Source organism: Desmodus rotundus, chromosome 8, assembly GCF_022682495.2.
Source record: "Desmodus rotundus isolate HL8 chromosome 8, HLdesRot8A.1, whole genome shotgun sequence".
In the NCBI taxonomy this organism is placed as follows: domain Eukaryota; kingdom Metazoa; phylum Chordata; class Mammalia; order Chiroptera; family Phyllostomidae; genus Desmodus; species Desmodus rotundus.
The window spans coordinates 45,896,289-45,921,139 of record NC_071394.1 but is presented as its reverse complement, the minus strand read 5'-3'; the positions used below and the strand labels follow the sequence as shown (position 1 = coordinate 45,921,139).

Genomic DNA, 24,851 nt, shown 5'->3' with positions numbered 1-24,851 from the left:
ATTATTACCCTACCATCCACTCTCAAGCAGGCGTTACTTCAGCTGAACCCTGTGTGTGTGTATGTGTGAGTTTTAGTGAGAGAGGAAGGGAGAGAGAGAGATAGACACTGATGTGAGAAACATTAATCTGTTACCTCCTGTACATGCCCAGGGATCGAACCCACAACCTCAGTATGTGCCCTGACTGGGACCTGCAACCTTCTGGTGTACAGGATGATGCTCCAACCAACTGAGCCATCTGGCCAGAGCCCAACCACTCTCTTATCCTCAATTTCAACAGCGCTACAGTGGTCCCTTGAATGCTAGCATATAGTTTATGTGCCTGCTACCGTATTATTTTTTATTTAATTGATTTATGGAACTTTTCATTCTGCGGGATTACTAAGTGGTGGTAAAATCCTGTTCACTATGCAGATATCTATGTATAACCTCAGGGCTACATTATCAAATGTACTTTGCCTTACTATTTTTATAAATCTAATTTAATTGTACCTTGCATTTATTGTAAATGGCTACAAGCATATCCTTAGGAATAATGATTTTATTATTAAACATTAATAGATTGCTCTGCTCTTACCAGTCATAATCCTAAAATTGTGTAAGTTTGGAGATTGAGCTAAGAAGATTTAATGAAATTCTACTGTGTTTTATGTCATAATTTTTAAGGTAGAGCAGGCAACAGCTCACCCTTGATAACCGTAAAGAATATTGGGTGTTAAGAAGGCATACACTGTGTGGGTGTGTGCCACCTTTCTTAACAGAAATAGTATTTTAAGGCAATAGGCTTTTCAAAATTGAGGATCTGTTTTAGTAAAAGGCAAAAGATTTGTCCAATCTGAAGAGAAACTATTCCTTCTGCTTCCCAAAGTATATCTATTTTCTGAAATACTGACTTAAAACTATGTGGACCAGTGCCTTTCCTGTCACAGTATACTTTTAAAAGAATTAATAGACTTTATTTTTTTTAGAGCAGTGTTAGATTTACAGAAAAGTTGAGTGGAAAGTACAGAGAGTTTCCCATATGGCATTCACCACCCCCACCCCAGTTTCCCCTAATTATTACATCTTGCGTTATTAGTGGGTACATCTGTTACAATTGGTGAGCCAATATTCATACGTTATTATTAACTAAAGCTCAAAGATTTCACTAGGGTTCACTCTTTGTGTTGTATATCCTTTAAGTTTTGGCACAAGCATAGTGATATATCCATCATTACAGTATCCTACAGAATAGCTCACTTCCCTAAAAATCCCCTGTGCTCCAACTATTCATCCCTGCCTCCTTCCCTCCTCTTGAATTCCTGGCAACCACAGATCTCTTTACAGCTGTGACAACCACAGCTGTCTCCGTAGTTTTGCTTTTTCCAGAATGCCATGTAGTTGAAGCCATACTGTATATACCCTTTTCAAGTGGGCTTTTTTTACTTGCCAATGTGCATTTAAGTTTCCTTCATGTCTTTTTTGGTAGTTTGATAACTCACTTCTTTTTAGTGCTGAATAGTATTCCATTGTCTGGATGTACCACAGTTTCTTTATCCATTCACCTGCTGAAAAACATTTTGGTTGCTTCCAAGATTTAGGAATTGTGAATATAGCTGCTAGAAATATACATATACAAATTTTTGTATGAGCTGAAGTTTTTAATTCATTTGGGTCAATATCAAGGAGTACGATTACTAAATGTGTTAAGAGTGTGTTTATTTTTGTAAGAGATTGCCAAGCTGTCTTCCAAAGTGGCTGTACCATTTTGCACCCCCCCCCCTCCGCAGTGAAGGAGAGTTTCGGTTGCTTCACATCCTCACCAGCCTGTGGTGGTGTCAGTGGTTTGGATTTTTGTCATTCTAGTGGGCATAGGGAGGTATATCTTGTTGTTTTAATTTGCAATTCCCTGATGACACATGATGTGGAGTATTTTTTCATATGCTCATTTCTCATCTGTACACCTTCTGGTCAGGTGTCCGTTCAGGTCTTTTGCTCATTTTAAATTAGGTTATTTGTTATTGATTTTTCAGAGTTCTTTGTTTATATTAGATGCCAGTTCTTTATTTGTGTTTTGCAAAAATTCTCTCCCAGTTTGTGGTTTGTCTTTTCATTTTCTTAACAGTGTCTTTCACAGAGCGAACATTTTTAATTTTAATGAAATCCAACTTACCAATTTTTCTTTCATGAGCCATCCTTTTGGTGTGTATCTAAAAAGCCGTCTAAATTTCTTCTATGTTATGTTCTAGAAGTTTTATAGTTTTGAGTTTTACGTTTAGTTCTGTTATCCATTTTGAGTTACTTTTCATTAAAAATATGAGATATGGATCTAGCTTAATTTGGGGGGATGTCCAGTTCTTCCAGCACCGTTTGTTGAAAAGACTCTTCTTTCTCCATTTCATTGCCTATGCTTCTTTGTCAAAACTCAGTTGACTATACTTTGGTGGGTCTGCATCGGGGCTGTCTCTTTTGTTCACAATGTACTTTTTTTTTAATTAATTAATTTATTTTTATTCAGTTACAATTGTCTGCATTTTCTCCTCATTGAGTAGTTGTTGCTGATGTTACCCTCACTAAAAATAAAACCTATCAGTAACTAATCTTGGTTTGACTTCTTTAGTCTTGGTTTCCTACTAAGGGGGGATAAGTAGAAGAGATCATTCTTACTATTTTTTTCTAGCTTTCTCTCATGAGACTAGTTTATATCTAAGCATAGAGTCAGGGCCATGATATTTTTACAAAAAGTTCCTGGGTGTATTCCAACAGACACCAGGTCTGCATGTGTACTGGGAGAGTGGCGTACATCTGTTGGATAAAATCTCTGCTTTTGCCCCTTAAATTTCATAATGGGATATTAAACCTATCCTTCACTGATGGCTAACAAAGCATATTGTTTGGCCCCAATTTGTAGTGGAAAATATCAATGCTTAAGGTCATTACCATAATTAAAATATCAGGTTTTCTGTCATGCAACTTTCAACAGGGGACACGTCACAATGTCTGGAAACATTTTTGGTTGTCACAACTGGAGATGAGGAGAAGGAGAGGGGTGTTATTACATCTGGTGGGCAGAGGCCAAGGATGCTGCTAGCTGCCCCACCATGCATGGGACAGCACCACACAATGATAATTTTTTGGCTCAAGGTGTTATAGTGCTGAGATTGAGAACCCCTGTTGTCAAGAAGCGGATTTATTTCTATCAGTGGTCAGGTTTCCTCTTTGCTTAGCCTCTAGGTGACCTAGACTTTTGTAGATTTGCACTCCATCTCTGACAACTGGGCAGAAACTTACAGTCTGATATAGCAGTCCACTTCTTTTAGCTGTCTTGGCTTAGTTTCACTTTTTCCTGATTTCAAATAATTTCTCTTATGTTCTGTGCATTTATGCAAAGGTGACTTAACTCTGAAAGTGAGGTATCAATACGTAATTATATACATTTCTCAAAATAGGTGCTAGATCGTTGATCACAAAAATGTGAGGCTTAAGGTTGGTTGTGCATACATAATTAGACTCGACTATTAATTTCCTCCCTGGTCCTTTAAGTGACACATTAGCCTATGACACATAAGTTTCCGTGAGCTCATCTTGTTTTCATAGTGTTCCCTTTTATTGTTAAGAGAAACAGAACCCAAAAAACCCCCACTGTTTCTGCAACACCCGGTTGTCTTCCTCTGTGTGAAATTGCTCAACTAAGAGTTATGCAAATAGGCTCAGCCATGTGGGAGAGACACTTGATCCAGGGGAGTATCACCCATATCTGTGGTGGGTTTGCTTTCAGTTGGCAACTGTCATAAAGAAGTGCAGGGCCCTTTCTCGCTTCACTCCAGCCATTACCAGCTGTTTTCTGCCCTAGCCTTGTTGTAGTATGGACTCTTTGCACAGCCCGTTTCTTCTACCCGCTTCATCGACCTCAAACTTCCTTCCCTTAGACCTTCCAACTCTACTAGGACACAAAAAGAAGGGGGCTTGTAGGTATCAGACGTGCTCTTGTGTTCACTTGGGGGCTTGAGAGGTTGTCACCTCCTGAGACCAGGCAGAGCCCTTGCTGCCCCTCTAGAACACAATCCATCTCTTAAATGTCAAACATTATTCCTTGTGTCTAGTATTAAAAATCTCTGTGATTTGTCAACTTCCATTTCATGTCCTTTTAAATTCTTAGCAATGACTGTGGCTCTACCTTCACCTTCTCCAAGTTCTGTTCTTTACTCGCACAAATTATCAGAGTTTGAAGGAACTTAGACCATACATTTAGATTTTTTTGTTTTGTTTTAAAAATTTTTTAATTATTTCCATTTTTGTACAAGTTTATATATATATACATATGCATTTATATACTTAATAGAAATACATTGTACAGTACTTGTATATACCGCATTTTGCCATGTATAATGCACACCCACGTTTTTGGCCCAAACTTTTAGGGAAAAATCTTTCATTTTAATTTTTTAATTCAATTACTTATTTATTTATATTTAGAAATGAAACTGGTTGTTTTCCAGGGTATTATTTTGCATACAGATATAGTTATTGCTTTCTAGAGTTACACTTTTAACATATAAACATAATTAAAATAATTAAAAACATTTATGTAGATACGGAATTAGTACTACCCACATGTGATGTGTGTCCTTATTTTCCCCAAAACATCTGGGCAAAGAGATGCACATTATACATGGCAAAATAGGGTATATATAATTTATACGAAATGAAAAATGTCTTAAAATTTTATAGTAAGAGTAACTGAACACATGACCTAAAGTCCTTCAAACTCTGATACATAAATATATGATAGAAAAATTAAAAAATTTGGAACGGCAAAACCAGAAATCCCAGAAATCCCATCATCTATAGATGAACATTATGATATTTTAGGTTATTTCTCCCGAGACTTTTATTCTACACATTTATATTTTCCCCTGTGCTATATGTTCTGTTTTTTTATAACTTTATTCCATTTAAATATATTATAAATGCCTTTTTATGTCAATAAATATATATAAATAATATTTTAATAACTACATAGTATTCTTTATATTGAGGTATCATGTTATAGGTGAATTTGCCAATTGTCCGAAGGCCCATTTAATAAATTTATCAAATTACCCAATGTACCAGAAGACTTGTTTCTTTTAACCACTTGAATATTACTTCTATTTTTTAAAAAATATTATGTATTTTTTAATGTTCTCCTGCTAATTATTCCAATGGCCTATCAGCATTGAGAGTTCTACAATTAAAAAAGTAAAATTTTAATTTAAGTTTAAATTTAGAAGAATAAGAAATTGGAAGTGACCAAACATTCCCAATGCATATGACATGCTAAAACTCTGGACTGTAAGAAAAAATTCGGAAGTGCTAATTTAATAACAGTTTGCAGAATCATTTGACACAAAAGGATAGAATCATCCGAGGTGTTGAAGGGAAGTGGGAACATGTGGAGGAATTTCTAGAAAGAAGCAGAAGTCTTGAGCCTCAAATGTAACAACAGCATGTCACCAAGGTTGAAGAATTTTTAGAAATTCTTTTAAAACACTAAAAATATAAGGATGGGTAAATTAAGAAATGAACTAGAAAACATCAGAAACAGCCGTACCTCACATTACATTTAAACTACTAATTGCTGTTTTTATATTATATCATATATATTTTAATTTGAAATGCTAAAAGATAAACACTCATGTTTTCAAAATAAATTTAATATCATTATTACACATAAAAATGGTGATAATTCCTTATTAAAAAATAAGTGATCAAATTTCTCCAACTATCTCCTAATTATTTTTAATAATTAAGCTACTGAATTACTATTTACCAAGGTTATTCTAGTCTTAAGAAGACTCAACAATTCTTAGTTTTTTAAAAATAGAACATTCCTTTAAAAGCATCATAGAAATCTTCAAAAGCTTTTAAAACAATTGCATTTGATAAGAATTGTTATATCCATACACTATTAAAACCACTCTAATTCAAACCGTTGTAAACTTTCCCACTTAATATGAGATTATATAAACCTCACAGTTAAAATATACAAATTTTGGTAAATTAATCACCTTGTACAATAAATTGAAAATCCTTAGAGAACTGGCTTTGAGTGAAATGAATTTTGAAAGCTGGTCTACATTTGTTTAACCAGTGACCTATTATTTGGCAAATAAATATATTTCTTTTTTAAGATTTTATTTATTTATTATTTTTAGAGAGAGGGGAAGGGAGGGAGAAAGAAAGGGAGACAAACAATGTGTGGTTTCCTCTCACATGCACCCTGCTGGAGACCTGGCCTGCAACCCAGGCATGTGCCCTGGCTGGGAATTGAACCTGCGCCCCTTTGGTTCACAGGCCAGCACTCAATCCACTGAGCCATAGCAGTCAGGCAAATAAGTATATTTCTGATTGGCTGTTATTACAAACAGCCCCACAATAAATACTTCTTTTTTTTTTTTTTTTTTAAGACAGAGGGGAAAGGAGAGAGATAGGGAGAGAAACAGCAATGGGTGGCTGCCTCTCATGCATCCCCTACTGGGGACCTGGCCTGCAACTCAGGCATGTGCCCTGACTGGGAGTCGACCCTGTGACCCTTTGTTTTGCAGGCATGCACTCAGCCACTGAACCACACCAGCTAGGACAATAAATACAGTCTTATACAGAGCTTTGTGTTACTGCCAGAAGTGGTAATGTTGGGTTAAGAAGTACATCCATTTTAAAGGACTTTAATGTGTATTGTCATGTTAGATTGTATGATTTATACTCTTGTGCCAAGCCCAACAATTTCATTTTATGGTGAGGAAATTAGAGTTTGGAAAAGAGAGTGGTTTTGTCCTTAATTATAGGAGTGTCGAGCTGGAACCATCAGCCAGGCTTCCTGATGCCTAACTTGCTGCACCTCTCATTACATGCTCTTCCAAGCAACAGCCAGATGTTTGAAACCCTCATATACCTCTTTAACTGTCTTATGCTGCTTTTCTGGACTCATTCTAATAAATGCAGGGGTTAAAACTATGCATGTTTATTAAGGTTTCTATAAATGCAGTTAATTTGCCATCTCTGTGCACCATTATTTCAGAGTATCTCAGTATCAAGTTATCTTTCCATTTTTACACTACTCATTCACATTATAGTTAATTATATAACCTTTGGTTCTTCTTGTGGCTTTGCTTATGTTATATTCTGTAATAAAGAAATGCTTTCAAACCAGATAAAGACATCAGTAAACATTAGGTAAATCAAGATGTATCCAATTTTGATTGCACAGGCATAAAGAAAAGTTAATTAAAAAGAAAACAACTATGCTGCCCTACATCTTTCCTTTTGGGTAGGCAGCATTTTCAAAATTAATTTTTTATTGATATAATTTACATGCCCTAAATTCACCCTTTTGAAGTGTACAATTCAGTGGTTCGTAGCATATTCCCAAGGCTGGAAAACCATCACCACTGTTTAGTTACAGAACCCACTGCATCTTGCATGGAGCAGGCTTGCAGAATTTACATGCTGCTATTCAGCTGTGGAAATAAAGGGAGGGAGAGAGGAAGGAAGAGAAAGAGAGAGAAAGTCATCACTTTCTCTAAAATATTCTCTCTTCAGCTCTTTGAATAGCATAGGTGGGAAAACAGCCTTATATTTTCCAGTTGGGTTCGAACATAAAGAGCCTCTTTTTCACTGTGACTCCATTTCCTTAAGATAAGTCCTGCATGTTCCTTCTTCTGCACCTTTCCAAGATGGTAGCTAGGTAGATTGAGGGTTTCTTTTGTGCCTTTTGGAGGAAGAAGGCACAGATTCTCTCCATTTTCTTGGTGTGCCTGCTGAGATGTGACTGTGCATTGCCAATTTCTGGGAATATCATACTGATGCCGACCCCGAGCAAATGGACCACATCAGGACTCTCAGAAATCTGGATCCCCTTTAAACCTTCCTACTTTTGAAGCTCGGGTCACTTGTTTGGGATCATTACCACCCATGTCGCAGTCCTTGGGGCATCCTTTCTCTTTCTCTTATCTTCTCAAGCTCCATAAATCAAAAGAGTACTTTTGGCAATAAAGCTAACTCCACAGAGAGGCAGCAAGACCTTGGTGAGTAAATAATGCCACTTTGAAGCTGGTGGACCAAGTTCATGGAAGACCTTTGATGACCTAGCACACGTTTATCCCTGAGCTTTGTTTTCCTCCTCTGTGCCAGGCACAAAGTAGGCAATTACATGCTCCTCCCTGTCCTCTCCTCACTGCCTTTGTCTCTCACCCTCAAATTCTTCTGGTTACTCCTCATTGACCACTGGTATTGCAAGATCAGGTATGAGGACAGTAACAGGAGGAAGACTTCAGAATGACCAATGAATTGCCTTTGGGTGAAAAATTCATTTGTTGCTGGGAAAACTCAACTCAAATTAAAGCATTCAGTTTGGAAAGTTGTGGTGAAGTAAAAAAAAGTTTTTAGTTTCTTTTTGATGACTCTTGTAATAAAGGCAGAAAATGCATAAGTCATAATAAAAACAAAACATGGTATCAACAGAGGGTTTCTTTTGTAGCACTTTGTAAAGGCAAGAAATTTAGGTTCTGAAGGGTTTTATTCTCGTAATTTTGTTCTTCAATTTTAAGATCCAGGATTCTGTGACATAGTTGTTAAAAAAAAGTGGGTTCAGACTTCATAGGTGGAAGTGGCATCTAATTTCCTATTTGTTTTATTTCTTTAAGCTCTGATACTATGAGAAATTAGTGATTTTAAAACCTTTATATAGCAGACAAGGAGGTGAATTTGTATACCATTCAAGTTGAAATAAAAGATATATGATGGAATACCTTTTAAGCTTATAAAACCTACGATGAAAGAGAAAATATTAACCAAAATGAATGTTATACCCAAACTCAGGAACCTCTTTCATTGTGCAGTTTTCACCTCTTTAATTACAGAGTGTTTCATGTATTTACATTCAGATCATCATGCAATACAAAAATGTACAGCAGAGGGTCATGGCATACAAGGGACCTTACCCAAAAGAAGGGAGGGGCTAGAGGGAGAAGATGTTCATTTAGATGCTACAGGCGGCCCGAGTGCCGGCCTGAGGCCAAGCTGAGAGACCTGCTTCTATTTCCTCTTTGTGGTGAGACAGGGGTGTCCTGGCGAATCTCATCATGGGACTGTTTCTCTTCCCATGTTGGGGGAACACTGGCATGTGGACCTCATTTGCGTGTTCAACAAACATGTCTGTAGCCCTTGCTGTGTGTTGTTTTAAGTATACTTCTAAGCACTTTATAAATATTAACTAATATAACTCTTTAATCCTCATAACAGCGTAATGAGCTAGATAGTCATTTTCTTTTTGCAGACAGAATCGAGGCACAGAGAGGTTAGGCAGCTTGCCTAAGATCACACAGTTAATAATAACTGATGGATCTGAAATTTGAGTTTAGCAGTCCAACTCCACAGTCTTTACTCCAAAATATTTTACAAATTGTACTGTCTTCCTTACAAATTTTTAAGAGAAACTTGTATATAGGATTTTATACCTTACAAGTAGACTTTAGAGCCTAACCAACATGGTGATGGGTATTGTTTCAGATTTTTTTCTGTGCACATTAAGAGTAAAGTATATATTGTATGTACTATATGTGCATGTATATATATATATATATATGTACTCATATATCTGTGTATATTGATTTTATAAATTGATACATAAAATGTTTTTAACCAATAATAATTGATGGTCAAGGGTGTCTGAATTATACAAATGTCTCTCCGTAACCTTCCCCACTCTCATACTACGTCGGTTTGACCTACTTTAATAAACTCTCCCCTATCGGTGAACATCTAGACCGTGCCTGTCCACAACATGAACAACGCTGGTGTGCACATGCTCGTGCTCTTGCACAAGTGTATCTAAGGAACAAGTCCTCTAAAAGTTCTCACCTTATAAACATGCAAACAGACTAAAACCTGATAACTATGTGGAGTGGTAGATGTGTTAACTGATGACTTTTTGTGATACTCAGTTCTGGGGGAGAGGAAGAACCTTTCCTCTACCCTTCACACTTTTTTCTGCTGGTCTAATAATTAAATCTATATGGCACAGATTAACAAGAGCATATAATCAGATTTAATTACATATGTATGTATGGGAATCCCACAAACATGAGAGGTTCAGGGACAGAAAGCAAAAATGAGGTGTGTATGGCTTTCTGGGCTAAGGATGTGAGGTAAGGCATCCTGGGGCTTCAGAGGGGAGAAAGGCCATTGTAGGACTATGGGAACAGTGGATATATGTTCAGTAATTAGTGGTTTGCCCTGCTGTATAAATTTATCAAAAACGTTATCTCTGATAATCTCTTATTATGGGCAGGACCGCCCCTAATTTAAAGTCTTCTGCATAGTTAATGGGGGACAGAAGTTTCCTTAAGCCTGCAGTACCTCAGTCGGCTTTAGCTCAAAATAATGCATGTACCACGGAGGCACATCTTGGGGTGACTCATTCTGAACCCCTGCAGTTCACAATGTATATGATATTAAGTCATCACATTCTGTACCTTAAACTTACACAATGTTATATATGTCAATTTTATCCCAATAAAGCTGGAGAGAAAAAGTCCCCAGAAGTGGAATTCCAAGTAGACAAGTTTTTTCTTTGTTGAGGAGGGGGGTGCGGCATTATTAGATCTAACCAGAGATGGTAGGATGAGAGGCAAGGAGTCATAATTAGTCTTTTACCCCAGCATCTGTTTTGAGGCTATTGTTTTCTTTTTTAAATTTTTCATATTCTAAGGTCTTTAAATGAGGCTGAGCCAACCCTAATGGGTATTTGTTCCAGTTAAAGAAATTTTTGGGAAAAGTCGCCTCCCAGCTTCGGGATGTGACTGTGGGTGTCCGCCTGTGAGCCAAGGTTGCCCAGCTCTCTGTGTCTCTTCAGACCTCCTATCGAGTTGAGCTTTTGTGATGAACATCCCAGAGTCATATTCGCATGTCAGACCTTCAGCTTTTATTATTATTAAGCCAAAGTTACCAAGTATAAAATGTGCCTTTGTTTACTGGTTTTAAAAAAATGAAGGCATTGCCAACTTCATCATCCACAGCACTTTATGGGAAGTCCTTCGTAGGAAACCTTAGAAGTCGTCTGTGGGGCCTCACTTTCCCGTCTGCTTCCTCCCCCCTGGTGAAGCGCTGTGGAAGCCTGCAGACTCACGCTGCCCTCAGGCCCTTCCTGCCAGGAAACTGGCCCCAGCGGATCTGGTATCCACCATGCTGCCATAGTTGCATTCTCCCCTCTTCCTTGGCTTGGGTGTTCTGTTTTCATTTCATTAAATTCATTAATGTCTTTTTTGCCAAAGCATTTCAGTTCATTTAGAGAAAGAAGAGGCTATAATCTCCTGATTTAGCTTCATTAATAAGTAGATAAAACACCAGTTTCAAAAGAGCCATCATACAAGGGAAAAAAAGTAGAGAATACACTTTAGGCTTCAACTTTTGGCTGAAGCTATGGGTGAATCCCAGCGCCACCCTTCACTAGCTCTGTGACTTTGGGCCAGCCCTTTTGTCTCTTATTTAGAACTCAGTTTACTTCTCTGTAAAGTGGGGTTAATAATACCTGGCTGATATGGTTTCTTTGAGAATTAAATGACATGCTCGGAAAATTATAAATACTTAATTAAAAAACACTAAGGTGTAGCTCATATTACTTGCAAACAAGTAATTACTGCCTCTGTTTCTGTTGGGGCCGCACTGTATTTTGTACTTTTCTGTTACCTGCCACAGCATAAGGAGTTGCAAGACCTGGTGGGCAGTCCCCAGAGGCCCCCCAGCTGGAACAACTGCAATGCTCCCTGTGTAGTAGAATTGTAATTGTTTTCTTCTACAAAAGGTGCATTTGGTTCTCAGTTGTCTGCGGTGATGGGGGGAGGAGAAAACGTGAACTAAGCATAAGTAAATGGTAATCTGTGGCCTATCACCACCCCATCTCCTGTCCACTGCTTTTTGTGTTCATTCTTCTTCTTCCTTTCCCAGGCCACTGCCCTGGGAATCCCATCATCTCTTGGTCCTAACCACCCCGCCTCCCAGACGCCTTTGTCATGGAGGTCCCCACTCCAGGTCTTCCACCTCCTTCTTTCTCCATAGTTCGCTCTCTGAAGTAGAGGTCTTCTGATGTCCTTTCCCCAGTTGAAAACCTTCTATGGCTGTAAATAAAGTCCACGCGGCTTGGCGTGACATATAAATAATATCCCGCAAGGTACATTTCCAGTCTCCTTGCCTGCCTTCACATGCACTCACATACCTGCCACCAGCATGTCTAGCATTTTGAAAAAGTTTTCTGCATAAAGTTGTTAATAATCGCCCCCTCCAACTTTTTATTTTGAAAATTTGAAATCTACAGACAAACAATGAAAGCATATCCTCATCTAAATCCACTAATTCTTTATTATTTTTGCCACATTTGACCCCTCCTCTTCCTTTCCCCCCTTCTTTTCTTCAGTGTGACCCACATGTTGGTAGTTGCAGGCATCCTGAGCCTTCATGCACACACAGCTGGCGTGCGTCTCCTAAGAGGTGGACGGTCTCAGTATAACCACAATGCTGCTGTCACGCACGTAAACACACAAATCTCTAATAATCACATTAAAGCATGTTCAGATGTCCCCAATTGTCCCAGCATGTGTCATCCCCTCTGCCCCTCCCCATCCAGGATTTATTCAGGGTTTACATATGGTCTTTTTAGTCTCTCATAATGTTGAATAGTTTCCCCCCACTCTCCCCCTGTATGTTTTGAAGTATCCAGGCTAGTTGCCTTTAGCACACATTAAGGATTTTTCATTTTGCTCCTCTAATGGTTAGAGTCTAACCTATATTTCCTATGAACTAGAAGTTAGTTCTAGAGGTCTCTATCTCTCTGTCTCTTTTAAAACAACTGGCAGGGGTTTGGAGGGGGGTAGGGTTCACCTCCTTTCCGTTCCCTTGCCTACCTTTAGCAAGAGAGGTCCAGATGGACGCACAGGAAGAAGCCCCGAGTGCAGGACCCAGGGCTGCCAGATCCATTCATTGAATAACTATCCAGAGCACCTGCTCTGCCCAGCCCTGTGCTGGGTGCTGGGTGCTGGGAATCCTGCAGCGAAGAAACCAGCTGGGACCAGCCCCATCAGCTTCCATTCCTTTGGGGAGCTAACCAGAAATAAACCAATAGGTAATGGGATATAGGTTGTAATAAGAAAGATAAGAGTGTAAATCATGAGGTGTGAGTGGGGCGGTAGTATTTTCAATCAGGCAGTTAGTGAGGACGTGTCTGGGGGTGAGGGGTAACATTTGTGTAGAGATCTGGGGAAAAAGAGAACTCGAGAAGGAGCGGGCAAGGGAGGTGGGGCCCCTGGGGGAAGCCATGGGGCAGCCCCTCTTGGTGGGGCTCCTGTGTCCCTGTTGCCCAGCCCATCTGCCAGGGATCCTCCTGCTGCAGTCCACGGTGTGCCTAAGGATCCACACTGGAAGGCCTTTCTCATTATGCACCATATTCCTTCCACATATTGACACTGCACCCCTTTCATGGCTGTTGACTTAAATACTGCTTTTATTTGGGCAGAGGAAGGGAGATGAGATTGGAGAAAAAATAACTCACCTGATTATTTACAGATCAACTCTAAAACCCATCTTGCTTATTTCTAAATCAACTTTAAAACCCATCTTCATTTCAAAAACTTTCACATATGAAAAATATGTGCTGTTTTCAATCAAAGTAGTACTTGCTTCCCCTTTATTTTGGGAACCACAGCTCACTAGTTTCAGAAAAAGGCGTGACTGTCGTTCAGAGGCTTCCACCTCACTAATGAAGTGATAAACAAGATGCAGGTCCCAGTGGAAGCCCGCAGGACCAAATGCACAGATGAGCGGCAGTGATAGTGCAAGGGGGTGACAGTTTAGAGTGGTGCTCTTGAGATTTTTTTTAAAAGAGTTCCTCCCCCAGGAGGTATTCCCGAACTCACACCTCTCCGCCTTCCCCAAACTCTAATTTACCTCTCCCTTCCCTTGGCATGATCCCCAGCAATTACACAGTCCACGTGGGAGACCCTGCCCCCGCTGAGCCCCCAGAGGATATCCTGGAACATGTCCAGGGAATCTGATCTGTTGGGTCTAGGTGAATCTAGTGTTCCTTTGGGTTTGGACACCACTGCCCTATAGGGCATTCAAACGAAGCTCATAATAGATTTTGTTTTATTTTCAACATACAGATTTGATGATGAGGCTGTACTGTAAGGGGAGATTCATGTCTGATTTCAATTTTGAAAACCACCTTTTTTTTTTGTCCCCAGAGTGCCTTGTGTGGTGCTCTACACATCCTAATAGCAACTGAATAAACAAATAAAAGACTTGAGTACTCAGAAGCATGCTTATGCCACTCTGCACTGGTCAAGCACAAGTCCCTTCCGGCCACGGTCTCTTCCTCTGGAGTCCTATGCAGTCTTGGCTCGTTGATGCCCTCGTTCCTGCCTGGAGCTCTGCCATCTCTCTTGGCTTCCACACTCACATATTTCACTGGGAAGCCCACTGATCGTTTGGATGTTTCTACAGGCATCGTTTCTCCCATACCTGTCTCCTCTTTTATTTCCAGTCTTGGTGGAGGCCCCCCCCCATTTTCCCAAGCCGCATTCAGTTGGGGTCAGGTTCTATGCATTCTAGTTCCTACTGAGGCTTGCCTTTGAAGCCCTGAGCCCCCTCACTTCACCTTGCACCCTGTCATTCATCTAGGAAGGTGGGGAGGAAAACAAACTCCTCAGCTCTGCACCCAACACGTGCCTCCCTCTCCTCTCCAGCCCAACTCCTGGCCTTCCCTACCTGCCCCTTGGCGAGTGGTTTCACAATACAGAACACATGCCCTGAAGGCATGAGATTGAACTAGTTCCCTGTGAAGGGGACAAGTTAGCTCAGGGTCAACACTTTGCATATGAAGTTCCTTCTTCCTGGAATCCCTTTACTCACTTTGCCACCTGGCTGACATCACTTCCGTTGTGACTCACAGAGCATTTCCTTCAGGATGCCTCCCGTGACCACCGCCTTTTCCTCTTTTGCAAGTTACATGTCCTTTCCTAGGTCTGGTGCATCCTCTGTCATTGACTCACCGCTGTACTGTAAACTTAATAGACACTTTTGCCACAGAATATGAGCATCTTCAGAGCATGGATTATGTCTTGCTGATATAAAATGGATGCACAATAAGAGCTGTTGAACAAATGAGTGAAAAAATGGATAGACAAACTGGTTTGTGACCAATATCCACACTTGAGTTTGTTAAACTGTGATAAAGAATAACATCATATTCTTTATATTGTTCATTAATGGAGAGATTTGGGTGGCTTGAAGCCAGTTCTAGAACGGTAAAACGATGTCATTGCTTTGTATTCCAACAGGAAATATGGGATGTATAAAATCAAAAAGGAAAGACAATCTGAATGACGATGGAATAGATTTGAAGACGCAACCAGTACGTAATACTGACCGAACTATTTATGTGAGAGATCCAACGTCCAATAAACAGCAAAGGCCAGTAAGTAGATAGTCTCAGGGAGAATTCCCGCAGCAGGATCAAAGCATAGCTGCATAATTTAAACACCAAATCTGTGACATGTGCATGAAAAAACATTACAGCAATAACTTGGGCCTCAATTTTTGATATGCTTTGTAACTTAATCCTTTAAAGAGCCTGTAAACATTGGAGAGATAACCAGGTCACTTGCTGTACAACAAAGCAGCCTTTGGTCACCCTATGTGTAGAGAGAATCATCTTTCATCACTGGTCCAAATACTCACTTTTTACATATAAAGATATACATTTCTATCTGAGTTTCTGTGACGTAGGATAGTTGCGAGATTAAGTGCCATGGCCTGGAAATGCTGCCTTCAAGTCAGAAGCCAAAGTAGGTGCTACTATGTCCTTTACCCCATCTTGTAATTCTTCAATTAATTGATAAGAACACAAATCCTGAAGTTGTCATGTCTTCGTATAATTAAAAGATTTTTTTTAAAAAAAATCAAAGCTAATTCTGCCCGTTAACCTTGGACAAATATCCATACCAGCAATATTGTGTGAGTGATGTGCTATTTGATGAATTTGGGAATGCTGGGCAAAGGAAGATCTAATGCCACATTTTATGGAAAAGAAGAACAAAGCTTTGGATAATTGCAACCTTAAATGCACTTTATCTCAGATTTTATATCCTTTCTATCGATTCTCTCCCTATGTATGGCAATATACATAACACATGTATAACACCCCATAGCCTGGTTTTATGGAATTCCTCAGCATTTAAGCCGAAAGCAGCTTATTCCAAGTTAGCCCAAATGCCTTTGTTAAGTGTTTTCATAGTGTCTCTCATCTGACATGTTTTTAAATGCCTTCACATTCTAGAAGTGCATTATTCTTATCAAGCCTTTCAGCCAGCCCTCTTCCCCTCTATTCCCCAGTATCCTACAGGTACGATGTATGTCGAAGTCACATGTCATGCTTGAAATTGCTAAATCACTATTGACCTTCTTAGAAAAATAAACAGATGGACAAAATAGAACCAGAGGCATGGATACGTCTAACAGACTGATAGATCTCAGAGGGGAGGGTGCTGGAGAGGACTGGATAAAAGAAGTTGAAGAGATGAGCCAAAGAACACGAATGCAGAGCCTGTGGACACAGATAGTAGTGTGGGGGCAGCCAGAGAGGAGGGGCATGGGGCTGGTTGAGGTGGGCATGGGGGGGTGATGGGGGACATCTGTAATAGCGCCAACAATAAACAAAAGAAGTGGAGATGAAGAGTGAGTATACTGTACATAATGTTTCTGGAGAGATATATTAACACTGTAATTTTATATAGAAACTTAAAATGTATAAGATTATTAATAGCTTTAATAATTTAGCGATAAATACATATAGAGAGGCGGTTAAAAGTAGGTTTACAGTTGTGACTACGTGAAACAGTTTATTCTTGTATTATTATTTATTCTTGTGTTATATATTTTTCCATGTGATCAACTGTAAACCTACTTTTGCCCACCCCCAAATTTAAGAACATTTCATCAATAAGTATAGATGTAGAACTACATATTCTATAAATATGATTACTAGGAAATAAAATGATATAAAGAGGTGGAGTCACAAATGTTTTTCCTTTTTTATTAGAGACTTCCAAGTTCTCATAAAAAGGATCTATCATTTTCTGATATTGTATATACCGGATTTTACATGCTGTAAAACCCAAGTGGTTTTTTTTTTCTTTAATGATAAATGAAGATATTTTCAGAACAGCGAAGAAAAATGGTGTATAAGTTTGCACTGTTTTTCTTATATACCATTTTTCTCTTATTTAAAAGTAAAGGAGGTTAAAAATTAAGTTAGAAGCAGAAGTGGTAAACATGTTCGACATCTTTCAATTCCCATAATTTAGTGTGTGCCTTGTGTGGTCACAGACACCCTTGTTTCATGCGCCAGGTAGCTGGGCCTTATTCTTCGGCTGTAGATGACATTCAGCTCCGGCCCAGTGTGGCCAAAATGCACACCCTGAACTGATCGCAGAGCTCTGATGACAGGGTGAGGCAATTCAGCAGCGCACTAAGGAAAAGACTCTTTAAAGAAAAAGAAGGGTGGTAGATGAGTTACATACATGTGTTTTGGTCTTATAAAAAAAGTGTATTAAAACATTTGCAAATTAAGGACTCTTTGATATTTGAAAATCAGCTTGCTGCTTTCAAAATCATTTAATTACTTTCATCTTCTAATTATTTCCTCTAAGGCACTTAAAATTGATCATACATACTAATTTATGATCATACATGCCAATTTAAATGATTAAAAAATGAGTATAGAAACTATTGAAATAAGTATTGAAGGATAATATGGACCCATGATTTTCTGATAACAGAAAATCACTCCACCATAATTGGAGATTTTTATGGGCTAACTTTCATCAGAAATTTAAATTTCAGTACAAATTGTTTTGATCCCATTTCACTGAATCAGAGAGAAAGGTGACATGATTCGTGGGTGCAGGTCTCTGACAGTAGCCTCCTCAAAAGGGTCTAAGGGGCCTCGAACAATCTCCTCATGGTCACTGAGAGAGGGGAGTTTGATTTAAAAGGTCACTGAAATGGCCTTTAGTGCTACCAGACTTTTCCTGATAATTCACCTCCAACTAAAATAACAGGGAAGGCCACCTGTCCCCACGATGGCATCAGGGGCGGCCACAGGAAGCCTGGATTGGTTAGGACTTATTCTTAGGACTTGGCTGAGCCCTGACTACAAGTTTGGGAAACATGGAGATCACAGTCCCAGGGCTTGGATGGCTATTCTGCAAGGTCCCCAGGGCCCCAGGCCACTTCCACCTTTGCTCTGCCGTCACTGGTGCCTGGTTTCCCTGCTGCTGAGGCTCCAGCCAGGCCCCGCACAACCATTTTGTTTGTAGATACACTGCCTCCCTCCATCTGCACAGAATGCTAGAGAATTTGGAAGCATAGTCATTTAGCTTGGCAGATTGCCTTCCAAATAATATTAGGGTTCTGTCACCGAACAAGAGGGAGAATGGTGATTGGGTAAGCATCTAGCGGCCCTGCCCAGAGCCCTCTTCATTTCCTGCCACCACAGGCAAATGACTGTTTTTAGAAGGAAGAGCTGTGTAGATTGGGACAGAGCTCTGCAGAATTTTTTCTCTGTATTTCTCTTCTTTCCAGCTTAATAAGTTAGCAAATCTAATCCTCATTTGCTACTGTTAGAAAAACAATACAACAAACAATATGAATGTGACTAAGAAAAGCCAAACATAAAAAAAATTTTCTCACCAATATTCTCTCCTAGGTTACAGAATCTCAGCTTTTACCAGGACAGAGGTTTCAGACTAAAGGTATGTTTTCATAGCAACATGTTGGTTTCTTTTTTCTTTACTGTTAGAAACTCTTTAAAGTCATTTTCCTGGATATTTTTTTATTGTGGAAAAATACACATACCATAAAATTGATCATTTTAACTCTTTAAGTGTACAAGACAGTGGCGTTGAGTGCATTGACAAGGTTGCAGAACGATATCACCGCCATCCATCTCCAGAATGCTCTCATCTTCCCACGCTGAAACTGTGCCCCTTAAACACTAACTCCACCCCTCTGCCTCCCCACCCCTGGCACCCACCATTCTCCTTTCTGTCCCTGTGTGTTTGGTACTCCAGAAATCTCATATAAGTGGAATCATAGAGCATTTGTCCTTTTGTGACTGGCTTGTTTCACTTAGCATGGTGTCCTCAAGGCTCATTCATGTTGTAGCTGGTGTCAGGATCTTCTTTTACAAGGCTGAATATTATTCTATTGTATGTATAGATCACGTTTTTTTGTTTTTGTTTTTTTACCCATTCATCTGTCACTGGACACTTGATTGTTTCCTCCTTTTAGCTATTATGATAATGCTGCGAGGGACATGGGTGTATCATTTCTTAAATACAGAGTTGTGATGAATTACAGTTGTAGGTGTGTATTTGAGACAAAAAACACTACACACAGTGCATGCAGCATGTTATTCACTGTAGACCGTGTAGACCCTGAGGCCCCCTAGGAAGGAGATACACGCCATCATCCCAACTGCCCAATGAGGATTTGTCAAAACGTTTCTGCTGATGGATTTTTAAAGGTCTTCATTTGTGTTCTTTTTAGATCCAGAGGAGCAAGGAGACATTGTGGTAGCCTTGTACCCCTATGATGGCATCCACCCAGACGACTTGTCTTTCAGGAAAGGAGAGAAGATGAAAGTCTTGGAGGAGTAAGTGTACTCAGGCACGCTGTGTCTGCTGCCCCTGTACCCAGACCACCGAGTCCTACACACTATCCCCTCGTCTTGCTTCTAATAGCACAGCAAGAGCCAGGCCCCCTCTTTGGGTATGAGGCCTCCCAGGTTCTGACTGCGGTCGGGCTGGGAGTGGAAGAGCAGGGCCGGAGGAATTTTCCTCCAAAGTTTGCCCGTGAGCACTCCCCAGAGGTTTCCCTTTGAAGAGGGAGACTGGTCTCTTTCTTATCCATCTGTGCCACCTTAAGAAGTTTGGGTGTCTGTGGAATGTGCATGTTATTATAATGTCATTTTTATTTAGTTATATTACTCAATTTCATTCTGGATTTATGGGTCCATCTTGGATAAATGATTTGTAAGGGCACTGTGCTGAAGCAGCAGTCATCTCGAAAAAGCTCTACTCAGCATGTGGCACTTCTGTGAAGACACTTGGACATCATCATTTGCTTAATCCCATCTGTGCTGACTCACAGGCCTGTGACCCTACTCAGACCATTACTGTCTAGGCTTCAGAACAATACCGAGAATAAGGAACTCCAAGTATCTTAATTCTAACTGCTTTTTTCTTGTCGCCCTGGCCTGCCAACCTGGGTTAGAGGAGGGAGACCCTTTATTAACTACAAAGTGTTAAGTGGTTATGGGCTATTAATGCTTACTGGTTAAGCATGAACTTGGGCCTAATCCTGGCCCTGCCATTTACTGCTGTGTGACCTTCACAAGTCACTTTACCTCTATACATTAGTTTCTTCCCTTATAAAATGGGAACAGCAATGCCTCTGTCATGGGTTGACGTGAGGATTGTGTGTCGTGTCCATATGGGTAAGTGTGGTGTAGGCAGACAGCAGGTACAGGTTAGTGTCAGCGGCAGTCCGCCGTGTCTCGCTGACAAGGATCTGTATGCGTGTGGGAATTTGAAGGAAACAGAATTGAGGCTCATAGGGACCCATCCTTTCACTGCCCCATCCTCTTCCCTGGCTCCATGCTGAGAGCAAGAGCAGGTGATGAGGCCTGCCTGCTCGAAATTTTTATATGGTTTTCTATTCCTCTTTTCTGTGGTATCCACCTTTGGAAACTAGATGTTTGGACAAAGGAGTTTGTGACATAGGAGCTATGGTTCACTATTCCCTTGACTCCCGTTGCTATAAGGACTCTAAAGCACTTCTTGGATATTCCAGGTGAAATTATAAGTGTTTTCCTTCTGCAGGACAGGAACCACTTTCACCAACTCCTATTTGTGCGGTGCTGAGCGCAGTGACCCACACTTGAGTTGGGCGGTTGTTGTTTTTTTTTGCTCCAGACTCTAAACATAGTTTTATTTCAGCAAGAGGAGTGAATTTTCTTGCTGGATTTTGAGGTTCTAGGAATCTTCCTCACCCACCCTCACCCCCCAAAACAAACACGTGGAGACAATTGCTGTTGTGGTTCTCAAGTAGTTGGACACATTTTTGATGTGTGTTTCTATTCTAGGCACGGAGAATGGTGGAAAGCCAAATCCCTTTCAACAAAGAGAGAAGGCTTCATCCCCAGCAACTACGTAGCCAAAGTCAACACCTTGGAAACAGAAGAGTGAGTCTTTACGTGTTGTCATCTTTGGTGGTTTTGTTTGCTGTATTGGGTTTCTTGTTTATTCTTTATCTTTTTATTTCCGTGGGGTATAACATCCATGAACTGTTAAAATGTCTTCTCAGGTGGTTTTTCAAGGATATAACCAGGAAAGATGCAGAAAGGCAGCTTCTGGCACCAGGGAACAGCCCTGGGGCTTTCCTTATCAGAGAAAGCGAAACATTAAAAGGTAAGGGGTGGCATAAGGCTTCTTATAAAACGCTATTTAGAAAATCGTTGTTAGAAACTATTCTATAATTCTTTTTTAAAAAGAATATATTATGTTCTGGTAGTGAAATTTTATAGTTTGATAACAAATAACAAACTCAAATTATTAGTTTTGCTACTCAAAGTAACAGGAAACAGGCATAATTATGGCCATTTCTCACCATACCTTATGTTTGCTGAGTCTTTTACATTATTGTTTAGAGTAAATCTTGAAATTTTAAGAGCAAATAAATCAAAGCAACTTTCAATTCAGTGAAGTGATTTCAAAAACTATCATGAAGAAGCAAAATGGCATGTTGGTAAACTTCAGAGCCAACAAAATCTAGCTTTATTTGTTGCATAGACTTTTTATAGGACTTTTCAAATTATGTACTATATACATACTTAATTTATATTTTCATATTTTATGGCAAAAGGGATCTACAGTATTGTATAATGCAGATCTTATTTATACAATATGGATATAATCTAGACTTGTACTTTTTCCCTTGCAGGAAGCTACTCTCTTTCTGTCAGAGATTATGACCCTATGCACGGTGATATTATTAAGCACTACAAAATTAGAAGTCTGGACAATGGGGGTTATTACATCTCTCCAAGAATCACTTTTCCTTGTATTAGTGACATGATTAAGCATTACCAAAGTAAGTAAAGACTGAAGGTCAGGCAAGACAAATATGTTTATTATGGTAAATATATGGTGTCAAACACTTTTTTATATTGAAATTTTTTATGTATTACATTTCTTTTGGATGAACTTGGATTCTATAATTGATTATAAATTCATCTATAATTAAACATTCAAAGTTAGATTTGATCCTTGTGAATAATCATTCTAGTCCTTTCCCCCCTAATCCCTGATGTTTAACAATTGATATTTCAGAATTATAAAGAGAAAAATGAATACTATTTTATGTAATGCATATTTTTACAACACATCTTTAACTATCCAGAAGAAGAATTCAGACTTGGCAGATGTGTGCATGCGTAACAGTAATTCATACTCTTGGTAAAAGAACTCAAATAACAGCAACGCCAAAATATTGAGCAGTGGCAGGTCCTTGGTCCTCTGTCACCAATGCCACTCTCCAGCACTGTTAAGCCGAACCCCTGACCAGCCTTTAGGTTCATTCCCTGTGTGACGGAAGTTGGTTGTAGCGGGCAGCTGTTGTTACGGCTTATTTCTACAACCTGCTCAAGAGGAACACACATTATAGCCTTGCTCACGTCCCAAAAGATGGAGAGAGCAAGGCATCCCCGATTTTGTGGAATCCGCCCTCCCTCTCTGTTATCCCACCACTTGCTTCTCTGGCCTGTGTGGTGAGTGCTTGCCGTGTTCTGGGGTGGGGGCGACAGGACCAAGCCCCTACCCTTTGGCCATGTCGCACCACTTGGGCAATACAGCAATTTGAAATTGTATCTTATTAAGTGTGACAATATATCAGCCTTTGTTTATCTGTGTGTTATGTTTTTATTGTTTTAAGAGATTAACAGTACTAATGAATAAGTTCAAGTATGTTTTAAATTGTCTTTCATTTAAGAATTTCAAAAGTCATGATTATAAAAAAGATACCCCATAAGCATTTTAGGTCCATAACTATGGCAAGTTGGAAACTATAAGACTAATAGTCTAAACTTCCCTATAGATACTGCTAAAATACAAAGTATGATTGTTTTTTAACATTTATTTTCTCTTTCAAATTAGAGCAGCCAGATGGCTTGTGCAGAAGATTGGAGAAGGCTTGTATTAGTCCCAAACCACAAAAGCCGTGGGATAAAGATGCCTGGGAGATCCCACGAGAGTCCATTAAGTTGGTGAAGAGGCTCGGTGCTGGGCAGTTCGGGGAAGTCTGGATGGGTGAGTGTGTGGTCCTGGGGCCAGAGATCACTCTGGAGGCAATGGCAGGAGAAATAAGGGCTCGAGCTGATTTCTATCGTTTTTCTCAGCCAAACACTAAACTGTGTCAGCACCATCACTTCATTTGTTTTTCTCTGTTCACCTGGCACCCAAAACTGGTCTGCAACAGTATTTGATTGGACTCTTTCTCTTCCTTATGACTTAGTCATTCTCTTTCAGGATGAACGTTTATCAGGAAGAGGGCAGTGGGTATTTACCCTGATTTTTCCGTCTACTCCTTCATGGTTCATCACCAGAGTCTCTGGACACACACATTTTTACTACTGGAAATTTGCTTCTATCTCAGGGGAAGGTACACTTGGTTTAGGACCATCCTTGTTAGTGGGCTTAAGGAAGCCTCACATATATTGCAATTTCTCACCAAGAAGGTTTTTAAAGATGGCCAAAGCACCATCATTAATGAGTCATTCCTCACAGTTGGGCACAGCCTTCTCAGGCTGGCAAAATCATAGTAGTGGCTTTTTACAGGGGATTTTTTGGCCCATCTGCCTTTTCTAAAGTTTTTACAGTGCTTGTGAATTTCTTTTGTGATAAAAATAGCCCCCTCTCCCCCCGTCTTTTTAAAGCATCATGCTTTCTTCATGGTTCCAATTGAAAATGCAGTTACTTCTGGAAAAGATAACGTGTGAGGTCTTACGAGCCTTACAGCATCACTCTTTCTGTCCCAGCTCCATGGGTGTGAAAGCAAACATGGTTTCTAAAGAGAAGGCGTGGGCAACCTTTAAAAACTGCCCAGCCCCACCCTTACTGATGTGGCTTAGTTGGTTGGGCATCGTCCTCCGCAAGGCAAAGTGTTGCTGGTTCGATTCTGGGTCAGGGCACATGTCTGGGTTGTGGGCCAGGTCCCTGGTGGGGCACGTGCAAGAGGCGGCTGATCGATGTTTCTCTCCCTTTCTCTTTCTCGTCCCTTCTCTCTAAAAATAAATAAAATACATTTTTTAAAAAACTGTCTAGCCCCTGATGAGCTAAAACTAGATGCATCCCGTCTGCTGCAGCCACGTGGGCATTTCACTTCCCCATCCTGGGGTCTCTGAGGAAGAGGTTTTTCCTCTGAAGTCTTGGCCCCTCGGACCCCAGCTTTGCCCACTTTCTCCTGTTGGCACTGCTTTAGTCAAGGTGCTTTTCAATATGGCAGATAAGGACCTAGCGTGTGGTTAATTCTTACTGCACTGTAAGTATTTGTGAACGTGTTTACAGAATTCACGTAAATGAGAACTATGCACCTCACATTCATTAGGTTGGCATACTTCAGAACCAGTGGCAGGCACTCTATTTCCATCCCAATCAGCAGCTTCGTGGGTGCGAATGCTCACTGTAGGTGTGGTCTCTTCCCAGTCACACTCTGTTGCCGAAGCC

The 24,851-nt window shown here is 40.0% G+C and overlaps 1 protein-coding gene across 2 annotated transcripts in view; it reads left to right on the top strand.

Annotated features, from left to right (window-relative positions):
* The window catches only part of LYN (LYN proto-oncogene, Src family tyrosine kinase), a 128,705-nt gene that overhangs the window by 38,168 nt on the left and 65,686 nt on the right, over window positions 1–24,851 (top strand). The window contains exons 2-8 of one of the 2 annotated variants that reach the window (XM_053929452.2): window positions 15,348–15,421; window positions 18,776–18,821; window positions 19,618–19,723; window positions 21,215–21,313; window positions 21,436–21,539; window positions 22,072–22,221; window positions 23,283–23,435. In XM_053929452.2, the coding sequence (XP_053785427.1) occupies window positions 15,353–15,421; window positions 18,776–18,821; window positions 19,618–19,723; window positions 21,215–21,313; window positions 21,436–21,539; window positions 22,072–22,221; window positions 23,283–23,435 (727 nt within the window). In that variant the 5' untranslated portion in view covers window positions 15,348–15,352. Of the gene's footprint in view, window positions 1–15,347; window positions 15,485–18,775; window positions 18,822–19,617; window positions 19,724–21,214; window positions 21,314–21,435; window positions 21,540–22,071; window positions 22,222–23,282; window positions 23,436–24,851 lie in introns of both variants that reach the window. The other variant, XM_053929451.2, reaches the window with a different exon arrangement.